This window comes from Aulonocara stuartgranti (assembly GCF_965226115.1).
Source record: "Aulonocara stuartgranti genome assembly, chromosome: 4".
Classification (NCBI taxonomy): domain Eukaryota; kingdom Metazoa; phylum Chordata; class Actinopteri; order Cichliformes; family Cichlidae; genus Aulonocara; species Aulonocara stuartgranti.
In genome coordinates this window covers 2,892,048-2,903,560 of record NC_138942.1, presented here as the reverse complement: position 1 = coordinate 2,903,560, position 11,513 = coordinate 2,892,048, and the positions used below count along the sequence as shown (strand labels likewise).

Here is an 11,513-nt window from a genome sequence, read left to right as displayed (position 1 = left end):
TGACGGAAGAGACATTTTGATTTTTAACTTAGTTTTTGTTTAATTTTGTGTTTGTTGTTTGGTTGAGTGTGTAAGACAGATAAACTCTGTAACGGCCTGTAAACATGGTTATAGTGGAAAAAAGAAGCCAGTTTTTCTTTGTTTCCATACCCACCATTATAGGTCTTTTTTTATTAAAATAAAATGGTTTTGTTTTTTCTGAACATAGCCTACTGTTCGAGTAAATGAATCGCTGCATTTGGGCGCACCATGAGGGTGCATTTGCTTGCAGCTGGAAGAAGACACCGTTAAAAGAGCGCAATTATTTTTTCCGTTGGCTGGTTCTCTTAGTTTCAGACAAAATGATTAGGAAACTTATTCATAGAAAAATAAATAAATAACTCTTGTAAAAACAATCGGTAAAAGGCTAAGCCTATTGTCAATAGTCAATATAGTCATCCAAATGCCCAACCTTAGTATTAAATGAGCATTTCTGCTTTTGAACTGTAGAAATATATATATGTTGAGATGTGCTGACTGCATTTGCAAATGTACCAATAGGATACTAGAATGTTTAGATGATTTACGTTTCCCTGTAATGTTAGGACACTGTTAAGCTTAGCGCTCTGTTGCTGGCTAGCATGGAGCACCATCCTGCCAGAGTGTGTATAAGACATACAGTATCATGTGCATTTTGATAAATGCCTATTAATATTTTTATATGAATGCTTTGTTTATTTTCAGTACTTTTAACTTTAACGATCTATTATGCTTATTGATTTATTAACCATTTTTGTAAATTCTCTGTGATTTTACATCAACTGTGACAGCTGAGTTACAGTTCTTACCAGTTGCTCCACTTTGTTATAATACAACTTGCTATCAACTACTCTCTGAGCTGTGATGAAGCAGCGTAAGTTGGAAACAGAGAGTAAAATTCTACATCTTGAAACATGGCAACACCAATGAGCACAACTTTTACTTTGAAGGCAAATATTCTGTTTCCAGTTTGCATCAGCCTTTTTTTTTTTTTTACAAGTTCTGCTGAAGCACAGCAAATAGTTACCAATCATTTGCAGCATGTCAGCGTCTTCATTGGAAACTACAGGCAATCTCTTCATTCTGCTAACCACCAAAACAATCACATGAATGGTTGGATAAGTTGTAACCATGCAAACTACATGCAACTTGATTGTATCAAGTAACGATCACAAACATCCAAGAAACCCTTACCAACTTGTTTGGGAATAGCAACCACTGGTCGCAAGATAGTTGCCAACTTGTCTCTAGACTTATGTGACTGAAGTTGAAAATAGAACAGTTTTGAGTTACTGGATACTTTTATTATACAGCAAGAAAAAAATACAACGACCTTATTCATCCCACAAGTTGGGAAATTCATGTGTTACAGCAACCAAAACATTAATTAACCCAAGACAAAAAGCTTGAACAATATATAATAGGTCAAATAAATAGAATCTCACCAAACGTCCGCAAGGTAAGAATTACACAGAAGAGTCATTACTGCTCCTGCATTCCTGTTGCGGAGGCCCATCCTCTAAGCTGTTGACCCTGGTCAGGAGTCTTCAACTGGACATAACCTGACACATGTTGAGATTTTTTTGATTCTGCTCACAGGTAGCTGACGAATGTGTCTTCAGAGAAACCATTCCTCAGAGGATTTTGGTCCATATTGACATACAGTTGCACATCTATGATATGAGTCTCCCATTCCTATACATGCCAAAGGTGCTCTATTGGACTGAAAGTGACTGTTGAAAATATTTGAGTACACCAAATTCATTTCCATCTCCAAAAAACCCAAATTGAGATTGTTTGAGGTTTGTGACAAAACGTGTTTTCCTGCTGAGTGTAGCCATCAGAGGTTAAGAGGCCCGTTTGGACCATTCTCTGTAAACCCTGGAGATAGATGAGACTCAGACAATACCCTTTGGCAACAAGAAACCTGAATTATTCTAGTTTTGTATTTTATAATTAGTCTTTGTTCTTATTTTGTTTTCACTTTCTTTTCAATGACCTTCCAGAGTGGGTTTCCTCAAGTTTTGAAAAAGACGTGCAGTAGTTATTAACATGTTTCATCCTGCACTGCATGCATTTACTAACATTGCGTAGGTGATGTTTCACAACTAAAACATCTTTAAGTTACTTGAAGACGTTTCACCTCTCATCCAAGAAGCTTCTTCAGTTCTGAATCTTTGCAAGCTCCTTTGACTACGATGACCTGAGAACCTTCACAGACAACTAAAACATCTATTTTCATGCACTGATGGATTATACACACAACACAAAATCTACTCAAATTTCAATCAGATCATTTGTGGAATCCACTTTAAATATCCAAACACCACAAAAATTGTGGAAGCAATCAAATATAAAACAAAGAACACACGATCTATGATTGCAGCCAGTCTCCTGTAGCTTTCTTGCTTTCCATTGACTTCGTCCTGTCTTCCAGTTTTGTCTTGAACTGCCTTCACTTCATCAAGGATTAACTTCAGAAGGTCACAGTCACTGGGTAGGTCACTTCTTTTCGGTTTCCCCTCACCCTTTTTTAAAGTTTCAGCAGAATCTGTGCAGGAAATAAAGACAATAGCCAATATAATAATCAGTTACTATAATACTAATAATATGAATATGATGCTTGTCAATTATTCCCAGTTGATTATTCCATGTCAGGGGAAAAAGCTTCGGATTGTCAACAAATTTCTATGTACATGGCCAACGCCAGACAGCAGATGAACAAAAAGTGGTTCATAGAGACCAAACTTAAAGTCAAATCATGGGGACTAATGGTCTGTAATTTCATTTCCATATCTCAAAAAAAGAGGTTACCTTCCATGGGTTCCAGCTGAACATCAGTCTTGGCATTTTCACAGTTTTCAGCCTTCTTATAAAAACAACTAAAACCTTCAAAGTCCATTAAAAACATCACCAGCATGGTCTCCAGGACACTTACAGCCACCATTGTAAAGATGACCATGCAATAAATGGCTAGAAGTGAGATGCAGAGAGATTATGTGTCAGTGCTATTTTACAAAAGTCTGCCACAAAGAAAGATAAGAAATAAGATGATCTTTATTGTCACTGTTGCACAAACAATGAAAAATAGTTTAGCAGATCTTTGGTTTAGCAGCACAGATAGAGCAACAATATAAATTTGTGGAAAAAATATATATACAACATAGTGCAAGTAAAATGTCTTATCTGAATCCTCACATATGATTGGCATGTCTTTTTCAGTGGACGGCAATATGTCCGCAAGAAGCAGCAGTAAGACAGAGATGGACAGAAGTATTGTCACTTTGAAGCTCAGCTTTTCCACTTTGGACTCACTAATGAAGAATGAAGCCAAATCCATGATCAGGAAATAGAAGAGGGGTATGATGAAATCTATCACATAAAGCATGGGCTTCCTCAACATCAACACCTGTAAAAACAGAGTCATTAGAGACAAAGAGATATGGGCATCTGTGAAAGAGCTATTACTGAAATGTCATCCCAGATATTGTCTTACTCTGAAAGAAACGTAGCTTTTATTTTCAATGGTTTGGTTAGTTGAGTTTATGTCGATGTGTTTGAGTTCCCACTGTCCCCTTGTAAGCATGACTGTATCAGAGACTTGAGTAAGGAATCTTTCGTCGCTGATCGTTCCAAATGTTATAGAGTCCACTATGAAGACAATAACAAATGACTCCAAATCATTTGCTCTGACAAAAAAGAGCAAGTGAACCAATTATTACAGTTAATCTGGTGTATTTTACCATCAGAGTTCAGAGATGAAAATGAGATGTAACACGTTTGCAAATCAAAGGGGAACGTGAAGAGATTTAAACGGCACGCAAAGGTCAGCCGCTGCTGAAAGTCTGCCTTCACTGAACCGTTGGAATACACAGTGACCAGTGGACTCATCCGCATGCTCCCATCATCAGAAACACTGCAGAGAGAAGAGGAAACGCATCAGTCATCTGCCAGTAAAGTAATTAAGGGGTTGGTTATTCATCATCAAAGCTTGCCTACAGCTGGCTGTTTCAGTTTCTTTACTTTAACCTTAAAAAAATCCCTGCAGCCTGACAGCTCAGAGGAAGTGCAGGAATCCAAAGCAATCTCCTTTCATTTCAGACTAATACTTGCTGTATCGCAGTTCACAACAACAAACTCTCATTCTGTACAATGAATTTGTATTATTTTACATGAACATTCAATTCAGTTAAATTCAATTTTATTCATGTAGTGCCAAATCACAAAAACAGTTGCCTCAAGCTTCTTTGTTTGGGAAGGATAAACTCCCTTTTAACAGGCCTGTGGTACTTAGCCAACTAATAGAGATAGGTTGATAATGTTTAAGATCGAAGCATTAATTAATGGCAGGACTTCTTTGAGTTGTCTTGTAGTAATGAGGTCTAAAAGACACGTTGATGGTTTGGAGGAAGCATTTACTGAAGATCAATTGGAGAAAATGAATATCAGTGGTACTGAAAGTAGCCATACGCATCGTTGCGTCTGTGAATTGGTAATGAGTAATCTTTTTTCTAATGGTTCAAATTTTGCTTGTCATTACTAGTTAATGTTAAAGGAATGGTTTTTGTCAGCCTGGTTAAAGTGCTAAAGAGATACCTAGGGTTCTTCTTATTTTCTTCAATCAGTGATGAATAGTAAGATGTTCTAGCTTTTTTTTAGACAAGCAAACAGGCTAAATGATGATCTAAATTAGGGGGACGCCATTTCCTCTCCAGTTTACGAGTTATTTGCTTCAAGGTCTACAGGCTGCTGAAAGCTCGGAATGTTGCCTTCAGAGATGGAGACGAGGCAAGCCTGAGGACAGCTAGGGCCAACCTTTCCCGTGGCATCAGAGAGGCTAAGAGACAGTACTCCAGGAAAATATCTCATCACTTCAAAGACAGCAGAGACTCACGGAGCCTGTGGCGGGGCATTCAGACCATCACAGATTACAAGCCCCCACCACAGACCTGTGATAGCACTATCCCCCTGCTGAACGAGCTGAACACTTTCTTTGCTCGCTTTGAAGTCCAAAACAGCACCACTGCACAGAAGACCCCACCCCCTCCTGGTGACCAGGTGATGACTCTGTCACCGGACAGCGTGAGGAGATCCCTCAGCAGGATCAATGCACGTAAAGCTCCGGGTCCTGACAACATTCCTGGTCGTGTACTGAGAGACTGTGCAGTGGAACTCACTGATGTCTTCACAGACATCTTCAACATATCACTCATCCAGGCTGTCGTCCCCACATGTTTTAAAGCCACCACAATCATTCCGGTTCCAAAAAAGTCATCTCCCTCCTGCTTTAATGACTACCGTCCTGTTGCACTTACTCCCATCCTGATGAAGTGCTTCGAACGACTAGTCATGCAACACATCAAGACTGTCCTGCCCCCCTCCCTGGATCCCTTCCAGTTTGCGTATCGGCCCAACCGCTCAACCGATGATGCCATCTCCACTGCACTCCACTCAGCACTCACACACCTGGACAAAAAAGACTCATATGTTCGAATGCTGTTCATAGATTTCAGTTCAGCATTCAACACTATAATCCCCCAACAGCTCACTCAAAAACTGGTCCAGCTGGGGCTCAACACCTCACTGTGCAACAGGCTGTTGGATTTCCTCACCGGAAGACCTCAAGCAGTACGGGTCGGCAGTAATACATCCAGCACCATCATTTTAAACACGGGGGCCCCGCAGGGATGTGTGCTGAGCCCCCTCCTCTTCACTCTGCTGACCCATGACTGCACTCCATCATATAGCTCCAACCTCTTCATCAAGTTTGCGGATGACACAACGGTGGTGGGTCTCATTAGCAACAGGGATGAGACCGACTACAGAAGTGAGGTGAGACGCCTGGCCACGTGGTGTGCTGACAACAATCTCTCTCTGAATGTGGAGAAGACGAAGGAGATTGTTGTGGACTTCAGGAGAATGCACACCCAACATGCTCCTCTGACCATTGACGGAGCGTCTGTGGAGAGAGTGAGCAGCACCAAGTTCTTGGGTGTGCACATCACAGAGGATCTCTCCTGGACGTACAACACCACAGCACTGGCCAAGAAATCACAGCAGCGTCTCTTCTTTCTCCGCAAACTAAGAAGAGCAGGAGCACCAGCCCCCATCATGCACACTTTCTACAGAGGCACCATCGAGAGCATCCTGTCGAGCTGCATCACTGTGTGGTTTGGAGCCTGCAATGCGTCCTGTCATAGAACCCTCCAACGCATAGTGAGAGCTGCAGAGAGGATCATTGGTGTCTCTCTCCCCTCCCTCCAGGACATTTACAGCACCCGTCTCACTAAAAAAGCCCTTTGCATAGCGGCTGATCCCACGCACCCAATGCAAAGCTTCTTCAAGCTGCTGCCGTCGGGGAGGAGACTGCGGAGTCTCCAGGCCAGGACCAGCAGACTGAAGGACAGCTTCATCCATCAGGCTGTCAGGAAGCTTAACTCCCTCCCGATTCTGCCCCCTCTCCCCTCTCTCCTCCACGGTCTCACTGAACTCTGTCACACACACACACACACACACACACACACACACACACACACACACACACACACACACACACACACACACACACACACTCTCTGACTCACTCACTGGCCTGCACCAGTTACCAGTCACTTTGTGGAGCATTGGACTGCCATTACCTCATAAGACTTTGTTGTTATACTATCTCTTACTGTACATTACTAAATCTCCATTTGCACTATTTGCCTATTTGCACTACTCTGCCTGGTTTACACTCAATGTCACTTACCCATTATATTGTATATTGTATAGCTTTCTTGTTATATGTAAAATTGTATTTATTTAAATTTTTACTTTTTAATTATTTTACTTGCATTTTTAATCACTTTTATATTTAAATATATTTAAATGTTCATTTGCTATTTATCTAGGGAGTGAAGAGTAACGCAATTTCTATTCTCTGTATGTCCTGTACATGTGGCAGAATCGACAAATAAAGTTGACTTTGACTTTGACTTTGACGGTGCACATATGAGAGTTACCAGAGAGTCACGTACTTCAGATTTTCAGATTTTCAGAAGAGTTACAGTATCTAGAGCTGTACGCAGTGAAGAAGTGTGACGTCTTCCAGAGAATCGATTATACGCCAGAAAAATGTGAGTTCCATTCTTCTTCTGTCACCTTTCTTGGGTAGATTCTGGAAGGGGGACAGATAAAGACCGATCCAGCGCAGATTCAAGCTGTGAGCGAATCGCCCACTCCCACGTCACAAAAACACCTTCAATGCTTCCTGGGCTTTGCCAATTTCTGATGAGGTTTTATTCAGAATTACAGCCAGGTAACCACACCCCTCACTCACCTAGCCTCCACCAAGTTCCATTTGTCTGGTCCCCTGAAGTCGAAGCAGCCTTTGTTAGACTGAAACAACTGTTCACTTCTGCACATATTTTGTTCCACCCTAACACCACAGAACTATTCACCGTAGAAGCAGATGCCTCCAATTCTGGAGTCGGGGCCATACTCTTGTAACGTTCAAGGCCCCAAGTTAAACTGCAGCCCTGTAGCACCTTCTTGGATCATCACATCTCATGCCAAGCAGAATTATGATGTAGGTGACTGGGAACTGTTAGCAATTAAGCTAGCTCTAGAAGAATGCCGTCACCTGCTAGAAGGAGATGGGCAACTGTTTACCATTTGGACTGATCACAAAAACGTAACTTAACTAAGAACTGCTAAAAGACTTCACACCCACCAAGCTTGTTGGTCTCTGTTTTTGGGTACTTTAATTTCTCAATTTGATTTCATCCAGGTTCCAGGAATTTCAAGCCTGACGCCTTGTTGCTACAGTTCACCTCCAACGCTGATGAACCTGAGCCTGCAAATATGTTACCTGCCACCTGCAAGGTGGGCGCCATCACCTGGGACACTGACAACACCAAAGTTCTTCTGTCACCCCACAGTAAGTAGGACTATCTCTTTACTTCTGGAAGTAAACTCTAGAAAACGATGTCAAGGATTATGTAGCTGTCTGTTCCACTTGTGCACAAAGCAATAATAGCACCAAATTACCATCAGATTTACTCCAACCGCTAATCACCCCTCACAGATCCTGGTCACACATAGTACTAGACCTTGTCACTGGCCTACCCATCTTCTCCGGGAAAACCGTAATCCTAATATGTTCTCCGAGTCAGCCCATTTCATTGCTTTAGATAAACTTCGTTCTGCCTCCAACACAGCCAAGCTCCTAAAGGTCCTCGGTTCACTTCACAGGTTTGGAAAACCTTCTGCTCTGTACTGGGAGCCAGGGTCAGCCTCAGCCTCGGGTACCACCCTAAACCCAATGAGCAAATCAAAAGGCCCAACCAGGAGCTGGAGTCGGCCCTCTGCTGAGTCACAGCGAGAAACCCTGCTACCTGGTCTTTGCAACTTCCTTGTATACAGTACGCTCCTAATTAGCTTACCTTGTCTGCAACTGGTCGCTACCTTTTGAAGCCTCCCTAGGTTACCAACCACCCGTTCCAGGAACCCAAGACTGATCTCGCCGTTCCATCCGTCAAACACCACCTACATCTCTGTCGGTGCATACAGACCCAGATTTAGGAGGTGCTACTCAATAAGCACAAATAACCTTGTTAAAATCTTATTGCTGCTTCTGTGTGTGTCTCCATTCACTGGCTTCTGGGCCCTATTGACAAAACCAGTGTTTTTGCACCAACAAACTGATTCACAATGAGATGAAAACTTGCCATATCTCGCCATGGTGTGAAAATATAAAAATTAAGGAAACTGAAGAAATCGAGAACAAAATTGAACAGTAACTGAAAATCATGTTCTCAGGCAAAAGGAAAATAATCCAGCAGATGGATGCATTTGGACCATCATCTAATCCAGCTAAACCAGTTCACTTCAGCCTCAGTGGTGAGTGCTTGCTTCCTAAAGAACGGTTGTTTAGGAAGGGAAATTGGGAGGAAAGGCTGAAGTGTGGCAAATTACTCAAGAACTAGACTGAAAATCAGCAGCAACAGGTCTAATGCACTAAATCTATATTGGACATTTTTGGTTAATTTCTTTATCGAGGAGGTCAGTGAGTACAACACTGCCATCTGTAAAACACGATGGAGGCTCTGTCATGTTTGGGGCTGCATTTCAGCCAGTGGTGTTAAAGATCTTAAAACTGATGGAATTATAGAAACAGAAAAGCACTGTTAGATTTTTAACCGCTGTGCAGTACCGTGTGAAAAGCGTCTGGCAACAGCTTAGTTTTTCAGCATGACAACGATCTCAAACACACTCCCAATTCAGTAAAAGCATACCTGGATAGAAAGACACAATTAAACTCTACCAACCATTGACTGGCCTCCTCAGAGCTTGGACCTCAACATTATTGAAGCAGTGTGGGATTCTCTTAAAAGAGAACAGGACAAAAGAAAGAAACATCCAAAGAAGAGCCGTAAGTGTCCTTCAAGAAGCCTGGAGAACTACTCCTGAAGACTATTTAAAGAAATTACAATAAAAATCGGTCATATCAAATAGTGTCTTCCAAGCTTGTTAGAATGATGTGAACTCCGTATAATCTTGTATACTACATTTCCGTGTATGTTTGCACGTTACTGTCATGGTCCTGAGTCTGTGACCCAGTGTTTTGTGTTGTTTATTATTAATAGTCTTTGCTTTTGTGCTATTTAGAGTTCTTAGTCTCTTGGTTTCTCTGTCTTCCATGTTTGCTCTGTTTTACTTTGACAGTCTGCGTCCTATGTTTATGTTTCTAGTTTTGCTTCCCTTGTCTCGTCCTGCCTAATCACTCCCAGCTGTGCTCTCCTCCTGTGCCTCATTCCCCTCGTTATCCCTCAGTGTGTTCTTTTTGAGTTTACTTTTTGTCTCTGCAAGTTTGCATTTGGGTCCTCTCCTGCCTGCACACAGCCAGTTTGTGACAGTTTAAATCACTGCACCCATTTCCCATTTTCCTAGCAAAATATGGCTCAAGACTTTTGCACAGTCCTGTACCCTTTTATATAAAATCCCTGCAAACAAAATCTACATTTCTGCAATGAGCTATACTTACTCTTCAAGAATGATTACATCAGGGAACCACAACATTGATGTCATAATGGACAGCTTTTCTATCCCACAAAACTCTGAAGGGTTCCAAGTCAGGAATTCATTTGTCCAACTCTGGAAAGAATGAAAAGCTGAGTTTTAAAAAGTGCCAGAAAAAATATGAATAATAGAAATAATGAATAAATCACGAGCCTACAGAGCTCGTGTTTATGTAACTGCTGACTGAACAATGCTGACAAATGGACCAAAGTGATCATCTTGGTTTTTGAATGTGCCACACCAGGTTCTTACCATGTGGACCCTGATTTCATTTGTGAAAGTTTGAGACTTCTCATTCTGGAAACAGTAAACAGCAAAGAGATAAGTTATCGAGGGAATTTCCAAGGAACTGTGTTGTTATCTTAAAAGGATCAGTATTTATTAATCCACATAGTCAGGGGTGTATTTCTTTATCCTCTAAGGTTCTGATGCTCTAAAACAATAATGCATCCAAAAAATGTTGTGCTGTGTAAAAGGTGAACCAAAATTATTAGCAAATCATCACAAGTGTGGTTGAAGATCAGACACATCCTAAGGTATAATGTTTGAAATGCTTTTCTGCTTTTGTTCAGTCCATGCAAGAAGGACGATAAGGATGCTTACCGATTCTAAAATGCCCAACAAAAACAAGTCCACCTGAACAAAGGTGCTTCTGGTCCAGTTTTTCACTGGCCGCATGGTTTCCAGAGCAACATTTGATGAGGTCAGGTTCAAGTAGTCCAGTAGATTATAGTATGAGCACTCTGAAGTCAGACTGCAGGAAAACCCTGCTGGGAAGATGAAACATGTAGACAAGAAAAACAAGTGGCCTGAAACTTCAGATCCTACACAACTACAGAGAGAACGTCTCTTTAACAAATCAAAGTCTAATGTAAAAACTCACCAATTACAGAGATAAAAGCCAGAGTCTGTAGAGCAGCCATGGCCTTTTGCTCTCACCTCAGTCTGGGTAAACCCTTTTAAACTGTAGAGTCTTACACAAAACAAAGCAATACAAAATTGTGCATGAGACCTTTGCATTGTCTATTATAAACAAACTCCTATTTGTCCCTCTGTGTGATTGAACATGATACCAATCACCTGTACATTACTATTGTTGAGCTACAAATGAAGCACAAAGTCAACATAAGAAGATCTCATTATCACATCAAGTCTAAATGGAAAGGTTTCCCACTTCCACTTGACGTAACAGTGAATGATCCCACAAAGTATTTGGCCTCTAGTCAAATAGAAGCTTCACATGTGGCTATAAATCACTGTAATTAAAAATGCTGAAATGCGCACCAGAGGATTTTCAACGGTCGGGAAATTCAGGAGCCAATTCTGACCCTCCCATTTGAAAAGTCACAGCGGAAACTAAGACTCATCGGGCCAGGCAGCATATTTCCAATCTTCTGTTGTTCAGTTTTAAACAGCTGAGTGGTTATTTGAGTTGC

At 41.3% G+C, this 11,513-nt stretch overlaps 1 protein-coding gene across 3 annotated transcripts; it reads right to left on the bottom strand.

Moving 5' to 3' along the window:
• Nucleotides 1-905: 905 nt before the first annotated feature.
• On the bottom strand, nucleotides 906-11,513 carry LOC309704882 (5-hydroxytryptamine receptor 3A). Of its 3 annotated transcripts, none has more exons than XM_082530361.1 (9): nucleotides 10,961-11,513; nucleotides 10,681-10,847; nucleotides 10,330-10,374; nucleotides 10,043-10,152; nucleotides 3,762-3,934; nucleotides 3,515-3,669; nucleotides 3,217-3,427; nucleotides 2,833-2,991; nucleotides 906-2,569 (listed from the first exon to the last, which is right to left on the bottom strand). In XM_082530361.1, exons 1-9 carry the CDS (start codon nucleotides 10,998-11,000, stop codon nucleotides 2,307-2,309), a joined length of 1,323 nt encoding a protein of 440 aa, XP_082386487.1. In that variant the 5' UTR covers nucleotides 11,001-11,513; the 3' UTR covers nucleotides 906-2,306. The 3 variants fall into 3 exon arrangements, with proteins under 3 accessions (XP_082386487.1, XP_082386489.1, XP_082386488.1); XM_082530363.1 differs by having other exon boundaries at nucleotides 3,334-3,427; XM_082530362.1 differs by having other exon boundaries at nucleotides 10,681-10,844.

Bases quoted from the DNA above. Each gene is read 5' to 3' on its own strand.
- LOC309704882 (XM_082530361.1), bottom strand. From the start codon at position 11,000: ATGGCTGCTCTACAGACTCTGGCTTTTATCTCTGTAATTG. The intron at 3,670-3,761 runs GTAAAATACACC...TTGTCTTCATAG, and splicing joins TTCATCTCTGAACTCTGATG to TGGACTCTATAACATTTGGA. The intron at 2,992-3,216 runs GTGAGGATTCAG...TCTCACTTCTAG, and splicing joins AAAAGACATGCCAATCATAT to CCATTTATTGCATGGTCATC.